The following is a 20324-nucleotide window of genomic DNA, read 5'->3' as shown; positions in this document are numbered from 1 at the left end:
ATCGGAACTACCCTGGATTATTGATTAGGGTCAGCGGTGATCAACCCGTGGGCCGTAGGCAATTTTTTATTATTTTTTTATCTCCGTCAAGGCTAGGGCAACGACCCGCTACATGCTAACAGGAAACCACTGCTTTTCAAACTGCTTATTACATTTTAAATCAGACAAGGTAACCCAGTTAATAAACACGTTCTTTAAACGATTCAAGAAACGAGGAGTTTTATACAATACAATTTCTTGGACATGCGCCATTTCATTTTTTTGCACTGTTTGTAATGAAAAACTGCAAAACAAAAAAAATAAAGATAACAAGTCAAACAGATGGACCCAACAATGGCCTTAAACAGATATTATAGACATCAGAAAACGACCTCACAGACCAATGTATTTAAACTTAAAATATCAGACAGCAGAAAGATTCCGTGGTAGGAATTTAGTCACGAAAATACAACAGCATTAACAACGGCGAGACAGTTACAACAAGAATAGTTAAAGCAGACCGACAACGCAGGCATACCTACGAACACAACGATGAAAAAATAAACAGTTGTTATGGACGACACAACTACGAGAGCACCGATGAACACAGCAGGTTTCCTAAGACAAAACAGTTGCGACATTTTGGGAACATATTCCAGTGCCCAGTGTTCGTGGTAGTGTAGTCCATTTATAGGCCAACTAAACACGGATTAAAAAAAAAAAAAAACTCAAAAGTTTTAAAGTAGTTTTCGAGTTATTGGCAATTTTTTCCAAAATATTTTAAATCTTCGCTCTGCACCAAATTATTGTATATGGCGAATACAAATGTTTGCTACTTAACCCTAGTATTGATAACAATTCAAAATAAAGTCAAAAATGCTAAGTATATAATTTTTGGGGGTAATTGTGTTCACTTGACTTATGCTGCATGGGTTTTTAATCGGGTGACTGATTATTCCCTCTAAAAAAAAGAAATTAGCTTACTGAACAAGTAATTCGCTCTAACTAGCCATCTTTTCAAAAAACTTTCTATGTTAATTAAGTAACTTCTTTTTAAAAGTATAATCAATGAAACCGAAAATCTTTTTGCCGCATGAGTCTTCCAAATAATTTTTTTTACCCAAAAAGTATAGAATGTTTGATTTTATTTTGAACTTACATAATAAGTGGTTTTATTTTTATGATTGTGTAGCAAAAAAATAAATATTATTCACAGTGTCTAGTGGAGATTTTAAACCTTTTTGATGAAAAAATATGTATTTAATTCGAAAACTACGACTCTTTTTTTGTGATTTTTTTTTTAAATTCAGAACTGTGATTAATTTTTTTGTCAAATGTTCTCAGCCTGACGTTGAATTATGGGACCACCTACAATTTTTTTTTTATCTTGATATATGTCTGTCGCCGCCGGCTTGGACGCGTGGCCTGTCGCGTCCTTGAAACCACAAGGCGTGGGGCGCGCGCGCCACTTTCCCCAGCCGTCATCGTAGACGTAGCCGACGACGTAGCCTACTCACCGCTCTTTTTTTTTCCTCCCCCTTCTCTTGACACGGCTGTTGAACCTGCGCTACTTCTCCTCCCTACTTAACCCCCCTTCCCCTCTCTACCACCGCAGAATTCCACCCGCGAGAGGGGAAAGTGTGAAGTACCCGGGCAGCTTAAGGCTGGTACTCACTCGCCGTTGTTGTTTCATTCTCTTTTAATTACTGTTATCTCAATTTTTGTTGATGTGACAAAGTCTAATAAATCGATGAACGCCGGCTGCACGCACGAAAAAGTGTCCCATAACGCACATTGTCCCGTTAAGCTGTGTCCCATTACGCTCATTGTACGCTTGCGCCGCATCTATCTCTCTACCACTCGATTGGAACAAACATCGATTTGACTTTTTCTAGGCACATTAAACTTGAATCACTTCCATTCGTTTCCTTCTTTTCCTATCATCGTCCTATCCTTAACAGAATAACACAGATTGGAAGAAGTTAAATAGCAAACATTAATAAAAGTTATAGTTAAAATAATCTCTTCGTTAAAGTAAGAAACATATTTGAATTAATGAGTGCTAATAAAAGTAAATTCATCAATTAAATTGTAGATTTCATTTCACTCCTTTTTTGTATCCATACAAAATAGTGATAATTCAATAAAATTGATTCAATTTTATTCATAATAGTATGCAATCATTTCATCAATGTTTTGTTATGACGTTGTCACGTTAAACTATCGTCCGTAAACCGACTTTACAGACAACCAATTTTTTGTTGTTGTTTTGTGATTTCATTGCGATAGATTTCTTTCACGTGTTGGGTAACAAATTAATTTTTAACCCCGTGTTCGCTTAAACGTTATTTTATAGCTGTGAATTACCACGTGAGATAATATGATTAACAAGCGCGCGCCTTTATCACGTTCACACATTCACTATAATCACTGGAATTCCAGCTTTAGGTTTTTACAAAACCTTGAGATTACTCTTTACTATGAATATTTTAGTTTGCCAAATAGATTCCAACGTAGTTTCACTATCATAAAGTTTCATTTGGCACACCGATACGTTTGGTATGTCCTTTAATGTTAACGAAAGTGACTATATACGGGGTTATGTTGCTACACGTGGATCCGCCATCCACTGCCTTTCCAGTTTAATGAAATTACTTCTACCGAATTCCGTATACAAAGAGCTAAGGTGTTATTTACACATAAAAAATTATGACCACTTACAAGACTTCCTCCGCTAATTGGCAATACTCGGTTAATATCTGTGGAGAAATTTTGAGACCAAGACGGTTAACGTGACGATTTTACGGGAATGACCTCAGATCCACGTGATGACAACGAAACCAACTAAGCAATGTGTAGGGACACCTGTATTTCGCGAATACATTTCGTGTCAAGGTATTTCAAAAAATACTGTAGCTTTTCTTCTGTGGTTATTGGCTGAGGTCGGTGAGAGGTGTCGTCCCGCTCTTGACGGGGCCAATGAGAATGTGGTCACCGTACTGCTGCACCCTCACAATTTGCCATGACTCTTAGAAAAAGCTACAGTGTTTTGTGAAATACCTTGACATGAAATGAAATCGCGAAATACAGGTGTCCCTACCAATGTGAAGTGTGCGGACGGGCCTTAAAGAGACTAGACGACCGCGCTGTCTCGCAATCGCCGGGCTGCAACAGGTGCAGGCACTTGTTAAGACCCCTCGCGGCTGGTGACCTCGCTGATTAGCAGTTACTTCTTTTTTTTTACCGTTCGGCGTATTGCCGCAACACCTCTTAAAGACGTTGCCAGCTGCGACGCCTTAAAAACCACGCCGCACTTAGCCGTGGCACGAGGAAGAGTTAGTGTCGGTGAAATGAGGGAGGGTGTTCGAGCCTCGCACAACCGCAAACATTCCTGCGCTCCCGCGCGAGGTTTGCGTCAGACTCGCCGGCCTCCGCAAAACAAAACACTCTTATAAGTAGAGACCCGGAAATTTCGCGGATTCTTCTGGCCTCAGGATAGAATCCAAAGTTATAGGTGTGCTCGACCCATGTTTACTTTCCCACTGGTTGATTTTTTAGCGAGAACATTGTTATCTTTGTTATTCGGCACTACCTGATTCGCTTACTTCTCTCCTAGCTGGGCATCGTTGGCTCACAGTCGTATAGGGGCGTGTCCAAACAACTGCGGGCCAATCATGAACACAGTGAGAGAGTGTGAAGGTTTTCATTCTAGCTTGCGACTAAAGGAATGCACGAAAATTATAAGTTTTTACAAAACGATTTATTTGAAGCTAAGTTTGAAAGAGGTTTTTGGTTTTAACGGTACAGGTAGAATATGTCAATACAATAATATCCTATTATTTTTTTGTTCATCCAATTTGATACCTAAAACCACAGATAGAGTTAAAAATATGTTATCCTTCTGTCTTTACGAAATTATTTGACACAAATACTACTGATACTTAAGATCGTTAACTGCAGGATTAATTTTGGTATTTAATTTATCAATATGTTGTACCTCTAAGAAAACAATTTTATGTAAACTAAGTTTTACAGATTAGTTCACTGCACCGTTAGAAATAAAACATATCTACGTGCACATTCCTTATTTAAATAATATTAAGTCATATCAGCAGAAATACTTTATTAATAGTCTGTCTGTGCTCGAACAGCTGTATCTTTTTTTTTTCATTTGGGTTTATCTACATCGGACTAAGAGCGTCTTTGATCACATCTAAATCACAAGTCGACGGTCGCACGTTTGATACAAACACCCAGCCATGACCCAAATTTATGACCATCGAGTTGACACCCAGGTGTGTTTGGAAACGCTCAATACGCATGGAGTTTCAGTCACGCTAAACTCATGTATGAAGCAATGCGACATAACATTCATTAAAAGATTATTTTATTTTACTTTTGTTGGATGGAGAGTCGTAAAGAAAATATCAATAGTTCAAGGTAATTAGAAAAGAAATAGGTAGTACGTAGAAGAAAACTCGACGTTTATCTCAAATTATTTCAGCTGAAAATAAGATATTAACTGCCAAAATGGCCGGACCATAGTTAAAACTCAAGTCATCCCGAGAGTGAATCCGTGACGATAATCTGCTCGTTAACATTTGACGCCGTAAACATATTACAGAAATCACTCCAAGTAATGTATTTGATGGGAAGGCTTTTTTTTCGATTTCCTTTCAAAATAACACGTGTGTGTCAATACTAATAATATGAAGACATAATAAATTAATAGAAGTAAATAAATGTCATTCAAAATTATTTTTAAAAATTTTATTTTGACAATAGACATGTAAGGTCTGTGTCACGTTCCTTGTCTCGTGTTGGTCGTTTCTCAAAAGTAATATACAAGTTGGTATCCATTTCCCGAATTGTCACGCAAAGAAACACGTAATGTTTCTTGACGAACACTTGACAACAATACGAAGTTGTTTACGTAAACAGTTGAGATAACGACAGTTCTAATAGGAGGTACGAAGACCAATGGTAATATATTTTAGATCCGTCAAATGTTATACAAGTTGCATGACCAAAAACTATAAGTGCAACGAACACATCGCGAAGAATTTAAACGATAAATGTGCCATACACTGTTGGATATTTTCACTTTAAATTTACGAAGAACGCTGTTTATAAACTATCCAAGGATCTTCGAAAATTTACGGCTATCTTTGTAAGTTTACTGGGAATGAGTTCACTTACTCTGAAAACGAATCAAAACTAATAATCTTATGCTATTAAGAAAGCATTAAAAAAATATACAGTCTAAAGAAAAACCTTTCTTTTTTCTTCCAGTTGAACGTTTACTTTTTTTTACAACGTAATGCGAAACTCGGAAGTTGAAATACGGCGTGCGTTTCTACGAAGATTCATCTATCTGATATTACGAAGAACTCTTCTTTTATTTGAGGTGAAAACGTTGCTAAAACATTCCGTATATTTAATGTCATTTATAACAGTGTAGCGCACAGCTACTGACTCCATTACCCTGAAGTCAGAGGTGGATTAAGAAAATTCTTTCTTGGGTGGATTATAAATAAATATTAAAAAATAAAACCCGTATATTTAGGACATTTACACCAACAACAAAGAGTTTGAACTGTGGCATTATCATTTTAAACATGCACTTCCAGTTTATTTTGTAGTTCCGTTGGTTGTGACAAATTTCGAAAAACAAAATATCATAATTTGTTGCCAAGGGGGGTGGGGAGAGGTTATCTACCCTTTTCCACCATTTGCATTCGCCACTTCCTGGAGTTATTTCGCGGCAACTACGGCCCTACTATAAGCGATAAATAAAAAAAGCAGCATTCTGAAAATTCGCGTGATTTCGAAGTGAAACTTCTTTGGTGAGGGGGGTTACCATTTTCGAGCGTTACGAAAATTAAAATCGCTTGAGGGGAATGGTTATACTATATGTACGGGCGGTGGAACCAAAAGAGGAGACGGCAGACAGGAGATGTAGAAATGTCGCAACATACTTACATACTTGCATACTTGCATACTTGCACTTGCACTCTTGCATACTTACATTCTTCCATACTTGCACTTGCACACATTCATACTTACATAGTTGCATACTTGCATACTTGCACTTGCACTCTTGTATACTTACATAGTTGCATACTTGCATACTTGCACATGCACACTTGCATACTTACATAGTTGCATACTTGCACTTGACAATTATATACTTACATAGTCGCATACTTTCATACTTGCATTTGCACACTTGCATACTTACATACTTGCACAATAGCACAATTTAGCACTCGCGTAGTTTCATATATATATATATATATATTTTTATCTGCGACCTCAGGTAAAGAGATTTAGGTTCCTACACCTAATAATAGGCCTATAATAAGCAAGATTTTTCACTTCTGTCGCAAGTGCATTCCACGCACACTTTTTTTTTGACGTGATAACGTCTTATAAATCGATGAACGCCGGTTGCACGCACGAAAAAGCATGACTCATTGTCACGTTCCGCCTGAGCCGTGCGTGCAAGAACCGGCCAACCTCCGTGCGAGATAATCTTCTATGATATCGAACAGGTTAAGGCGGGCCTTTTTTAACTAATCGTTCGTGATTATATTTAAACAATTTAATTATATTACATTTGCAAAAACTGTAAATAATATTTGAAAATTAAAAAAAGTATGGAATTTTTTCATCAATGTTTTTCTTATGACTTTATCACGTGAAATTATCGTCCGTAAACCGACTTTACAGACAACCCCCTTTTTTGACGTGACAACGTCTAATAAATCGATGAACGCCGGCTGCACGCACGAAAAAGTGTCCCGTTACGCACATTGTCCTGTTACGCTGTGTCCCGTTACGCTCATTGTACGCTTGCGCCGCATCTATCTCTCTTCCACTCGATTAGAACAACCAGTGATTTGACTTTTTCGAGGCACATTAAACATGGAACACTCCCATTCGTTTCCTACTTTTCTTATCATCGTCCTATCCTTAACAGAATAACACAGATTGGAAGAAGATAAATAGCAAACACGTATAAAAGTTATAGTTAAAATAATCTCTTCCTTAAAGTAATAAACATATTTGAATTAATGAGTGCAAATAAAAGTAAATTTATCAATTAAATTGTTGATTTCATTTCACTCCTTCTTTGTATCCATACCAAAAAGTGATAGTTGAATAAAAATGATTGAATTTTATTCATAAAAGTGTTACCTAGTCGTTGGAAATTAGAATGGCAACAAGAGCTTAAGGAAACACAGAGCAATGTATAACACATATTTAGTACGGCATGTACAGAGATTTATTCACACATTATACAAACATATATAATCCTCATATAAATTTTCTTATTATGTTGGCTGTTACACATTACTGCTACAATTCATGTTCCAGCGATTACCAACAAAACACCTGAAATAAATTTATACAAAATTACGTACCATTCACTACTTTTTAAACATTTTCTCATAACCACACGAATTATTCCTCAATAAATAATTCTAACTGGACCCTTTTCTTTTAGTTATAATTACAAATTCTTTTTAATACAAAATACTTAAACCTTCACTTACAGATCAAAATTAGACATTGTTTTAACAGTACCAGAGACTTAGGAACGAGATATTTCTAACACAATTTAAATTTCAACACTTCTCCCGAAATAAAATTGGCTAAAATCTTCAGTGTCGTTTAAGTGATAGCGGCGAGTGTTTTTTTATTTCCGTTGATCCTTGACCTGATCACCCCAGTCGGACCGGAAACATCGACGGAGCGAATGTCTTTATTCTACCACTGCCGCCGTGCTGATTCCCTGATACTTGCACCTTTTCGCCGGCTCTTAATTCACACTATTTGGTAATAAAACGAACACTATACTAGTGCAGAAAATTGGAGACAAATCACCTAACATGCTGTTGCTTGAAATTATTTTAAAACAGTTTTTCATTAAAAATTTACCTCCTTGTTTATGTTCATTGGTGGTCTTAAACGCCACGACTGATAGTCCCGCTAATGCCACTGCACTACGCCCTTAACGTTTTAATCAAGTAGTAGCACCTTTTATTTTCACCATATTAATAGAACGAGAAAATATATATATATTTTTTTAAAGTATTGCTGAGCAGAACTCTGTTATGCTCCTAGTCGCAAACCACTTCATGACCCTCGGCGGAATTTTCTATGTTCCCCTTGGTCATTTTACTGCAAAGTCCGACACATACTTTTTACTTCCGAAGTCCCGTGCCAACTTGCAAATTGTTACTGGGCTACCACTGAATTATTACCAAGTCCGTAACTGACTTGTATAATTTGCGGCCTCTCTTACCGCCTTTTTCGGCATCCGTGCGCAGCTTGAAGACCTCAGCGGGCAGCCTTTCGGCGTCGATGATCGAAAGTGCGGGTCGTGGTCACCGCATTATTCACGCAGCCGGTTGAGAGAAGACTCTGTGGAACTCGTGCTAGCAGCCTGCTTATATACTCGCTGTGCTCCATACTAAAACAGCGAGGAATATTCTGGACATCCTGAATCGGAAACGCGGCTCGGAAACTTCCGACCACGTCCACGTGCTCCGATCAAAGGCGATTAGGCACGAGTGGACCCGAGGATCTGCTATCCAACGCGCATCAATTGAAATTCGCGCGCCGAGTCCGTGCAGTGTATGGCGGGAGGTATCCCACTAGCCCGCAGGGGCGAGTTTCCTCGTTACGCAGTACCAACCTGCGTAACAAAAGTATGCAATCAATTCATCAATGTAATGTTATGACGTTGTCACGTTAAAATATCGTCCGTGAACAGACTTTAAAGACCACCCCCCACCCCCCTTTTTGTTTGTAATATTCCAGGCGACCCGAAGTACAGGCTGCCTGTACTGGACCCTCTGCTCGTGGAGCGCTTCATGGTGGACCAGGGCTCCGGACCAGTCAGCATCAAGCTGGAGGGCACGGACATGCTGCTGTACGGCCTCAAGGACACCAGCATCGAGGCGCTCAAGTGAGGCGACCATAACCTCAACCGCGTCCCCCCGAGGCCCGTCTAGAGACCTGCAAATTTCGCGGTTTCGATGGCCTTCAGGATAGACTGCACATACCCCTGTACCCTCGGGCAAAATAACGCAAGTTCATTGGCTGCCGACTTGTAAGTCGTCCCAGCTGGTTTGTCTGTGATTCGATCCTTCTTTGGTTGAGGGTTTATAACTGGTTGAGATTCGTCCAGATGAACAGTAAGCCAATAGCAAAATTATCTAATAGGTATATGTGTTTAAATTCTAGCCTATCACAGAATTCATCCGCGAATTTACCGGGCTCTAGTCATGACTGGTGACTTGGAAAATATTCGCGATCTCAATTACCTGTCCAGGATGGACTCCACGACCCTATATGCGCACGGGAGAAATTGCGCCAGCTCATTGGCTGCTGGCTCGTGGGAACTGTTTACTGGGAGGCTCAATCGTGATTCGATACTTCTTTCGTTAAGGGTTTGTTCGTTGGCTCAAGAGTCCTTCAGGTAAACTGTAGTCCAATGCGGAAGCAGCAAAAAGTTAAAAAGGATTTTTGGATTTCTAGCCTATCGCGAAAATGAAACCGCGAATTTTTCCGTTGTCCATTTTTAACGCGTTATTTTATTCCAAAATAAATTTACTATTTTCATTGGGGATCGATGTCATCTATCATACAGAAAAATTCATTCAAAAATAACATTTTTTAAAAATTGAGTCTGAATATCTGTCTACGGGTTATGTCGTTCCAAAATAACTTTACTATTTTCATTGAGTCTCGATGTCATCTGTCACCATAAATTATTTTATTCCAAAATAATTTTACTTTTGTTTCATCGAGGCTAGAGTAATTTTTATCAAAATTTAATTTATCTATTTTTTATTACGTCTCGCTGTATTCATTTATATCTGATTATTTTATTAAAAATAACTCTTTTATTTTTAAATAAAAATCGCAGGCTTCCTGATGATGGCAACTGCAACTTCTACCGAAACGTCGGTGATATCTTCGCCTTTAACGCGGGGGTACATCCCAGAAGCCAAGAAACCCCATTCTATTATTTTTGTTGAGTCTCGGTGTCTTTATATAGTTTTAATTCATTTCTGTGTGATTTAACTATGTTTATTTAGGTACCATAAAAAGTTCCATTACAATATAACCTAAACCTGGCTCATTGACACTCAGTATTATTTGCACTATCTCATTGTTCCTTTTCAATAAAACTAGCGGCATTAGTTACACAAGATAATATCTCGACACTAACTTTGCGTTACAACACTTAAGTTACAATTGTATTCCGTCATAAATTGAGTATATTTTATATGTCTCCGGTCAGCACACCAATAACAACTTATGATTTTCATTCACATTTTATTGTGTTATTTATTCAGTTTTAAGTGATATCATATTTAAAGAAACTGAAATAAAATCATAATCTCGGTTAGTAGAAATAGATGTATCTATATTTATGAGACTGCTTTGACGTTCATACCTTCTACGTTTCAAATAAATATTGTTAAATTGTTTAATTATATTTTTTTTAAAGTAATCTGTGCAATTTCAATGGTTACTTAATTATTTATTTTGTATGTTCATTGTTTTGATACAATTATTACTGGGCATAAATATTAAAATTATTTTTAAATATTTATAGTAAAACAAGTAAATGGATAAAAATTATAAGTTTTTTATAATTATTTTTATTTTAAAAGAATTTATATTTTATGTATTGACATTTCTATGAACTTTTGGCACCTAAGCCAGTCGGCATTAAGTTGTTTCACGTAATTTTCACCAATGCTGGTAGTTAGTAACAAAAAAATGGGGTGATTTCAAATGGTACCACATTTGTGTAAAGCAACCGCAAACACGTTGTTGTTTGTCTCGTTTCAGCATTGACCTGGACGGGAATAAGATGTCCGCTCAGGTCACCATCCCGCACATATTCATCAGGTCCAAATACCGCCTCGTGGGACAGGTCCTGGTGCTACCCATCAGAGGGAACGGCTACTTCAACATGACGATAGGTGCGCATCCTGAGGATAGCTTACAGTTCACAGGGATGAAAGCCACAACCACAACCCGAACAGTTCCGAGGTTTACCGAAGTAAAATTTTAGGTTAGGTTCGGTTCGTTCAGCGTAATAAATAATATCTTTATTATTTTTTTCCGGGAGGGTAGAAGTTTGGTTGGGTTAGATTAGCGTTATCTTTAGACACTATGGTCGTAAAATATATAAAAACTTGCAATTTTGTATTTTTTCAGGAGCTATAGACGAACTTCGGATAACTTGGGACCTTTTAGGCCTACGGTGTGGCTCTCATCCCTGTGAATTATAGGATTCCAGCATCACGAGGGCATCTCGAAGGGGAAATAGTGTTGAAGCATAGTATTTTTTAATATCTCAAGAATCAGAGATAACAGCCAAAAGATGCAATTTTGGTTTCAGTAGTTTTCATGCGTTAACAAAATTTATATCATTTGTTTTCCAAAGTTTTACTTTTTAAAAACATAATAAATAATTTAATGGAATTTTTTTGAGTTAATTATGACTTTCTGCTATAAATATTTTAACTCTTGCAGTCATTAGCATTTAGAATTTTCATTAACTTTTTGAGAATAATAGGTAATTATTACTTCATCTGTAATAGTATAATCATCAATCGGAACTATGTTATGGTCGTTGTGTCTCTTTTAATGTGTGATCTATGCTTTAACTTGCACAAATGTTCAACATTAATAGATAAAAATGTTTATTGGTATAAAAACTGTTGAAACTTATATGTGGTATTATTGTTACTAGATCTGCCCCTGAAAGAAAACAAAGGATTTTACTTTTAATTATTATTGCATTAGCCTACCCAAATAACAGAAACCAGTCATTTTCAGACATTTTTAGGGAGTTTAAGAGGACCAACAAATCATAAAAAGTAAAATATACAAAATATCACTGTTTATAAATAATATCGTTTTTATTAATAATATTCTTTGCTGAAAGTAAAATTTAGAATATGAAGTGTTTTCCCAAAAATACCCTTAAGTTATGGAGAATAATTCCTTTGCCTTGATACACAGAATGTTAGTAGATTTCTATTTTAATGAACATAACTGCAGGGTGAAGTTAAGCGATGCTAACGTGATTATCTATATGGGTTTGCTACGCTCTATCTTAGATTTAGCAAACGTTAAGCGTAGCTTTTAGTAGAGCTTTCATGTAACAGCCTGACAGGGCGTATAATTAACCCCAGACAATTTTTGAAAGCCATTGTTCATAGAAAAGTGTAGCTACCATAACCCTAGTAGGCACCCGCGTCGAATAATCTGATGTTTCTTCTTGGCAGTTATATACTTAAACATATTAATACATATAAGACTTAAACAAACCTTAAAAATGTGCTAAATTTCATTTACCTCATGTCAATAAAAGTATATGTGTCACTGATTAATTAGAATATATTTTAAATATAAAATAAATATGAATTCAAAAACAAAATTTATCAAACCTCTTTTAATGTTCTTGTGATCGCGTTACGAAGGATCTGACTACAGTCCATGGCCAGGCCACCCTGATTTTATTTTCATAGTTTCCTGAAATCATTTCGATCAGATTCTGAGATATTTCCATTTCATATTCTAATATCCTAGGTCAGCGGTTCCCACAAGGTGTCCCTGGGGTTCCGTGGCAGGGTCACAAGGAATCCGTCAGTCAGGACGAATGCCGGGTAAAGCAGGCACAATTATTGTCAAATAACATTCTTTGAAGGAGTTGGGGTTCCACCAAAAGGAAAGTCGACCATAGGGTTTCCCTGGCCGAAAACAAAATTGTGAACCACCTTCCTAGGTCTGTATCGTATCATTAATGGTGTCTGATGAACCCGGTTTCAAAGAGACATTTAACCCAATTTCAATGTACGAAACAAATATTTAAATATTGCTTGGTTTAAAGTAAGTTTAAAAGTGAAAGTAAATTAATTCATACAATTTTTCGGCGTGACAACGTCTAATGAATCGATGAACGCCAGCTGCACGCACAAAAAAGTGTCCCGTAACGCACATTGTCCCGTTACGCTGTGTTCCGTTACGCTCATTGTACGCTTGCGCCGCATCTATCTCTCTTCCACTCGATTGGAACAACCATCGATTTGACTTTTTCGAGGCACGTTAAACTTGAAACACTCCTATTCGTTTCCTACTTTTCCTATCATCGTCCTATCCTTAACAGAATAACACAGATTGGAAGAAGTTAAATAGCAAGCATGTATAAAAGTTATAGTTAAAATAATCTCTTCGTTAAAGTAATTACCATATTTGAATTAATTATTGCAAATAAAAGTAAATTTATCAATTAAATTGTAGATTTCATTTCACTTCTTCTTTGTATCCCTACAAAATAGTGATAATTCAATAAAAACGAATCAATTTTATTCATAAAAGTATGCAATCATTTCATAAATGTTCAGTTATGATGTTGTCACGTTAAACTATCGTCCGTAAACCGACTTTACAGACAACCGCTTTTTTCTTATTACCAGACGGCTTCTCGTGCACGACCAACCACATCCTACAGAGGGTCGAGGAGAAGGGACAAGTGTACCTGAGGTTCCTGCCGCCGAAAATCAAGTACGACGTGAAGAAGGCCACCATGTACTTCGAGAACCTGTTCAACGGAGACAAGCGATTAGGTGAGTCTTCGGCACGGAGTGAGGAATCGTCAGCGGATTGTATATTCAGCCACTTCATACCTCACCGTCGCCACTTTGTGAGCACCCATAAAATTGCATACATGATGCTTAGAGTCCTGAAAAATTCGCGGGTTCATTTCGTGTTATGCTAAAATGCAAATAATTATACCTTAGTGCGGCTTCTGCCATTGGTTCACTGTTAATCTGGAGGACTAAGGGCCAATTAGATACCCTCACTCATAGAAGTGTCGAATAACAGGTTACTCAGTCGAGACGACTCACAAGTCAGCAGCCAATGTACAGTTGGCATTTGCCCGATTATGTAGAGGATATTGGAGTCCATCCGAAAGTTCATTGAACCCGCGAATATTTCCGGTCTCTAGATAATTGACCTGCTGATAGTTAAAAAGTATGGATTATTTCCGCGGTTAAACTCAATCACTCCCTTTAGTTACATTCTTTTAAAACGTTTTCTGCAATGTAAAAAGTACACGTAACCATTGTTTCGGTTTTCTTACGAGAAACTCAGCTTGACCAAAAGCGACTGCACGCAGTATCGATTCCACCCACTGGTCGTTGCCCAGAAAAAAATTCAACTGGGCAGAGTCAGCATTCGAGCGTAATGTCTAGGCAATACTGTAAGAAATTGTAGAAACTCCACAATTCCTTTTTCCTGAGTAAAGATTACAATAGTAAATCTGCGTTTCTTCTATAAAATATCCTGAAAAAAATCTATATAATTGAATCTGTATAGTTGAGATTCGGACCGTTAAAGAATTTTCCGGATTAAACTATATCATTCTTCAAATAAATTCTAATCACATAATAACGTGTGATTACATAGTTTATTTTATAAGCTCTGTTTAAACGTAACCAAATCTCGGGACGAAATGAGTGACACCAGCGGAAGTTCCTTAGGACAATAGTGTAAGTTGTTCTAACGACAGGTCACAATGCTCGACAGTTGGAGATGTACAGTATGGTAGAGGAAGGGGGTACAACTGAATGAACAAGTCTATTTTTGGCGTTGGTGCTCTTTCTCGCAGACCTTAGTCCTTTTTGACTTTTGGTTTCGGGTTACCGAAGTTCGGATTGTTATTGGTACTCTACTTATGAACTATTAAAAATTACAAAAAATATTTATAACATATTTTTAGAGCTCAACAGACAATTAACCTAAAACAAAGGTGTCTTTGTAGATACAACCACTAGATATTCGTTTAAACCACACCAGGATCCCGCAAACAATTTTTTTTCGTAAACAGGTTAAACACGCAGTGAAAGTACATAAGAATTATATCTCTTCTGTAGACTTAAAAAAATTTGGCTATACATTAATACTTAAAGATGGCTGTTGTAAGTTCAGTTGTGAAGTGATGTAAACACAGTTGCAGAAAAAAATTACGAATATGCTATGATATTTTACCATTTCCCATCGTAAATTTAAAGGATTTTTTTAAAATACTATTTTATAGCATAAGCAGCTACAATGCGTTTAGTGATTGAATTATCTAATGAATTAGGTATCGCCAACATTGAGTTCATATTATAATGATTGAGTGAAAAAGAAATGCATTGGAGAGCGGAAACAATAGTACCCAGAGAAAACCAGAGAAAACCTACTACGGCAACACGGCAATATCAGAAACATTTCCTAGCTGAGAAAAAAAAATTAAAAATTGACCTCTGCAGGAATTAAAATTGGATTACCTTGTTGGGAGTGATGATGATTTTTCCGGGAAAATTGTATTGCCTTCTTGGACTTTGCCAGCTAAACTTCATCACCTTTTTGGCTCTGTCTTGTAAAAGACGTTTGCACAACATTCAAATGGGCCAATGAGAATACAACTGTTGCATTACATAACGTAGGTTCTTCCAACCAAAAGAGTATGAATAAGTGACAGTGGTTTTTAAAAATACTTTGTTCAACCAGAACATTTTCACGATATATATCTCTACTGATACCTTGAGACCAAAATAATTTGAGGATTCTTTATGACAGGCTGAAATTCAAATACTTTCATTCGTGTGCTGGCTCTTAGTTCGGTCTGGAAAACTCTGAGCCACTGACTTAGAAATCTTAAAGTAATTATAATTGACAGATATCTATGTGCAGACATCTCGCATTTCATCTCAGACAATCATAAGATGGTATTTGCCAGAGTTAGCAGAAGACCGTAAATTCTATACTGTTAAATTTCTTTCACCTTAAATTTACGAATAATACAGATTACAAACTATCCAGACCTTTTCGTGAGTTTACAGATATATCCGTACTTCCAACTTAGTGATCACGAAAATACAGTTATCTGGAACTTCAAAGGACCGGTTCTAATATTTGAGCACATTCTTCCTGGGAAAGTCCATAACTTTACACCAATTTCTAACTTTTTATGCTAAAGATCATTGAACCTGTAAATTTTTTCCGGTTATTTATTATACTAGGGCCATGTATTTTTCACAACAATGTTTCGAGACTAGATGGGAGTTATAGCATTCTAGCATCGTATTTATTTCGTGATTTGTTAATTTTCTTTCAAGTGCGTGTTTACCATCGATACACGAATCACATCCAATCAGTGCAGAAGAAACCATGTCGTAAATGGCCTGGCCAAATAATTCAATGGATTATTTTGCAAACGGCAGCCAATTACAAGAAAGAAACCACTGGCGCCGTCCTTGTTGAATTTTTATGAGCATCAGATAATTTAACGTAAATAATAAAGGGCTAGAGATGATTTATCTCGAAAATTATTCTTGAACAAGGGTAGTCTGCAATCCAATGTACGTTCATGTGACTTGCGTAGTTGGGCAATATTTTTTTTTCTCACAACAAAGCTAGTTAAAGGAGAAACATAGAGATATTTTAATGCTGTTAAGAGTTCCTCATTTGTTAAATCAAGCATGGAAGAGCTTCTTTCGCTGGTCAAACCATAAAACAAATGTAACCAATGAAATTTAGTATAGTGTTCCGAAGACTTAGAAATCTGTAAATTATTCTCGCGATGTAGCATCATTCTATATGTATAGCCTTACTAATGCCATGCCTCTAATCATTAGTTTATGGTACCAAGAGCATGCCCAGAGGGCGGCAAAATATGCTGCCCTCCTTCCGATGTGAAAAAAAAAATTTACAAGGAGCAAGAAGCTGTGGTTAGAGAAAATTTGTAACTGTTCCTTACAAAAATTTTAAGTTTTATTTTCTATGTTCTTGATTTTGTTATTTTGGTTTATTACGTGGCACTATAGATAGAGACCGGAAAAATTCGCGGATTCATTTCACGATTTGCTAGAATCCAAACAACTGTACATTTATATTGCTTCTGTAATTGGCTTACAGTTTATCTGAAGGACTTTTAGCCAATAGGAAACCTTCAACCAAAAAAGTATCGAATCGCAAGCGTCACAGTTGACAAGTGTCACGAGTCAATAGCCAATGAACAAGTGGCATTTGCCTGAGTATGTAGAGGGTTGTGGAGTTTATCCTAGAGGTAATCGAAAGCGCGAATTTTTCCACTCTCTGACTGTAGACCCTCTTCCCCTACAGACATTCTGTAGAACTACGAAAAACTGTTCCCATTTCCTTCGGTTTCGAGATGGATGCACCTTTTTCACGTTCAGTACATGCTCGCTACTTTTCTGCTTTTTCTCTCTCTCCGCAGGCGACACCATGAACTCGTTCCTGAACCAGAACTGGCGCGAGCTGTACAAGGAGATCGGCCCCGCCGTGGGCGAGGTGATCCGCACCGTGTTGCAGACCATCCTGTCGGCGGCCATGGAGGGCGTGGCGCTGGACGACCTCTTGCCCGAGGGGGCCTGAGCCCGGGGGCAGCTCTGCCCCCAACGCCGCCGAGGGGGCACCGCGCGCCTGCATGCTCCCGTGCTTCCAGCAAACCACGTCATTCGCTTGTGCATAGAGACCTGCAAAAAAAATTCGCGGATTCATTTCGTGATATGCTACAATTCAAATGATTATTCCTCAATGCTGCTTATACCTCTGGTTCACTGTTAATCTGGAGCAATGAGGGCCAATCAGAGACCATCACTCATAGAAGTGTCTAATCACTAGAGACCTGTAAAATTCGCGGATTCATTTCGCGATAGGATAGAGTCCAAATACTTTTGACAATATTTTTTTTTGTTTCAGTGATTGGGCCACAGTTTATCTGAAGGACTCTGGGCCAATGAAAAATCTTTAACAGAAGAATTAGCGAATCACGATCAGTCCAGTCAACAGGTGTTACGAGTCGGTAACCAATCAGCAGTTGTAATTTGCACGAGTGCATAGAGCATCATGGAGTCTATCCTTTAGGTATTTGAAATTGCGAATTCTACAGGTCTCTACTAATCACAGACACACAGTCAAGACGACTCACAAGTCAGCAGCCAATGAACAGGTGGCATTTGCCCGAGTGTGTAGAGTGTAGTGGAGTCTATCCTGGAGGTCATTGAACCCGGGAATTCTTACGATCTCACTTATACACACACAAACACCTATACACATGTATACATAAATACACACAGTAAACATGAGTATACAAATTTAAACACATATGAACATACATGTGCATACACACATATGTAAACATGATAATTCTGATTAAAACCAGGTGTGTAGTTTTTTTTTTGTAAAATTGCAATGATATTGAAAATCATACAATTTAAGTTAGCGGTAGGCACAGTGAAAAGGTGTTTAGTTAATATTTTATTATAAAATTTATGTGACAAATTTTATTTTAAAGCAAATTTTTTTAATGGTGTTGTTTATATTTAACCTAGCCATGATAACCCATTTTTGGCGATAAAAATCAAGAAATTAATGACATAATTTTAAGAAGAATATTTGTATGGAAGTTTTCAAAAAATTGAAATTGAATTATAGATGTGAAGAAATGGTCCAAGAAGAAAGATACGATTTTGCACAATACCACAATTTATGTATTTATGACAATACAATCCATTAGAGCTAGATTTTTTAAAGACGTCAGTTGGTTTTCTCCGTGTGCTCCTGATTGTATCTGGTTTGTGTTCTATGGGTGGGAAAATGACAAAGCTACACTCCAAAAGGAAAAGAAAAATCAAGATAGAACTACACGTGGCTATTGCGCGAGTTGGACATGAAACTTCACACTTCAATCATCAAATTGAATGATAAAACCAAATACTCAGTAATTCAATTGAACGATAAAACTAAACAATGAAGTACAAAACGGGAGTTCAGACTAGAGGTTCACGATGGTGACAAACCTGTTGACGCAATGTCTGCAAAAAGTCTTACAGTTGTTTGACTTTCCACTTCATTCCTAATTTCCCTCTCACATATAGGCTGCCCTCGAAACCATGGTAGAGCAATTTTCCATTCATAAAAAGGGAAAAGTCAAATGGAAATAAATAGCCTATCCTATTTTTATGCTACGTTTTCCATAAAACGTTTAAAGAAGGGCTGAAGAGGGCAAATTCTTCGGTGCGATCAAAATCCTTAATGGACCTTAAACTACTGTGTGTCACTTTCATGCGTGTAGCTTTGCACCCGTTCTAAAGGACTTATTTCCAACAATTAATACAAATAATCGTTTCTCATGACTTGGGACTGGAAAAATTCGCGATTTCAATGACCTCAAGATTCTCTGTGTACTCGAGTTAATATTACCCGCTCATTGGCTACTTTCTTGTGACACCTGTCAGCTGGAATGCTTGTGATTCGATACCTTATTTATGATAATTTTTCACTGACTTAGAGTACTTCAAGTAAATTGTGTTCAAATCACTGCAGTACAACAGATGAGAACGAGTTCGGAGTTTAGCCTATCGCGAAATGGACCCGCGAATTTCTCTGGTCCCTACTCATGGTTCTTATGTTGATGTACTGCTGTATTTGTGGATGGAAACCAAATTTCCAGACATTTGTCATATTGGTGACACTTTAATCTGATGCCTAAAAAAAGCATCAGAAAAAAACCCTTTGTTTTAAGCTTAAACAACATACTTGTAGACCCTACTAAATCAGCCAATCCAAAGCTTCTTGAGTGCTGTTATGAAATCATATTTTGGCCGACACGTTATAGACTCATTGGCTGTCTCTATGTCAGAAGCACTGCCGTTTGAGGCGGCCAACATCGCATGACTATGAGTGGCTTGCTATCATTGTAATTTCATGTATCCCATAGACCTTTTGAAATGTTGTTCAGCATTGACTTGCTAAATGCTTGAAAGATTTAACAAATAAATATCATTGTTGTTTCAAATTAAAAGTGTTTCATTATTATTTAACAAGAGTTGTTTTAATAAACATTTTTTATGGCACTAAACATTAAAATTGCTGATTATGACCAATTTTACATTATGTTTTCAGTGTTTCACAAGCTTCTGTAAAATTAGTACAAAATTTCACTATGAAGACTATTCATATATTTTTTGTAGATATGTAAGTAAATTATTGGCAACAAAAGGTTTAGTTTATACGACAAAACTAAATTATTTAATGTGAATATTGTTAGTTTTACATATTTATAAATATAAACTGTACTTGACTGAGAAGAAAGTGCTTTTCAGATTACTCGGAAATCAAGATTTTGCATCTCAAATGGAGTGCAATAATTATTTACTCTCTTTTAGAATTGGTCTTCAATTGCACACATAAAGTTGTCACGCAACACAATTACTATGTTTATTTAACTCTTA

The 20324-nt window shown here is 37.0% G+C and overlaps 1 protein-coding gene across 1 annotated transcript in view; it reads left to right on the top strand.

Moving 5' to 3' along the window:
• Positions 1–19894, top strand: part of LOC134531963 (protein takeout-like) — a 38890-nt gene extending 18996 nt beyond the window's left edge. The window contains exons 3-6 of the mRNA XM_063368063.1: positions 8809–8956; positions 10855–10988; positions 13494–13643; positions 17306–19894. Of these exons, the coding sequence (XP_063224133.1) occupies positions 8809–8956; positions 10855–10988; positions 13494–13643; positions 17306–17463 (590 nt within the window). The 3' untranslated portion in view covers positions 17464–19894. The remainder of the gene's footprint in view (positions 1–8808; positions 8957–10854; positions 10989–13493; positions 13644–17305) is intronic.
• The last annotated feature ends 430 nt before the right edge of the window (positions 19895–20324 follow it).

Source organism: Bacillus rossius, chromosome 5 (genome assembly GCF_032445375.1).
Source record: "Bacillus rossius redtenbacheri isolate Brsri chromosome 5, Brsri_v3, whole genome shotgun sequence".
NCBI classification, from domain to species: domain Eukaryota; kingdom Metazoa; phylum Arthropoda; class Insecta; order Phasmatodea; family Bacillidae; genus Bacillus; species Bacillus rossius.
Note: the sequence above shows the minus strand (reverse complement) of the source record. Positions and strands in the feature narration are given on the sequence as shown.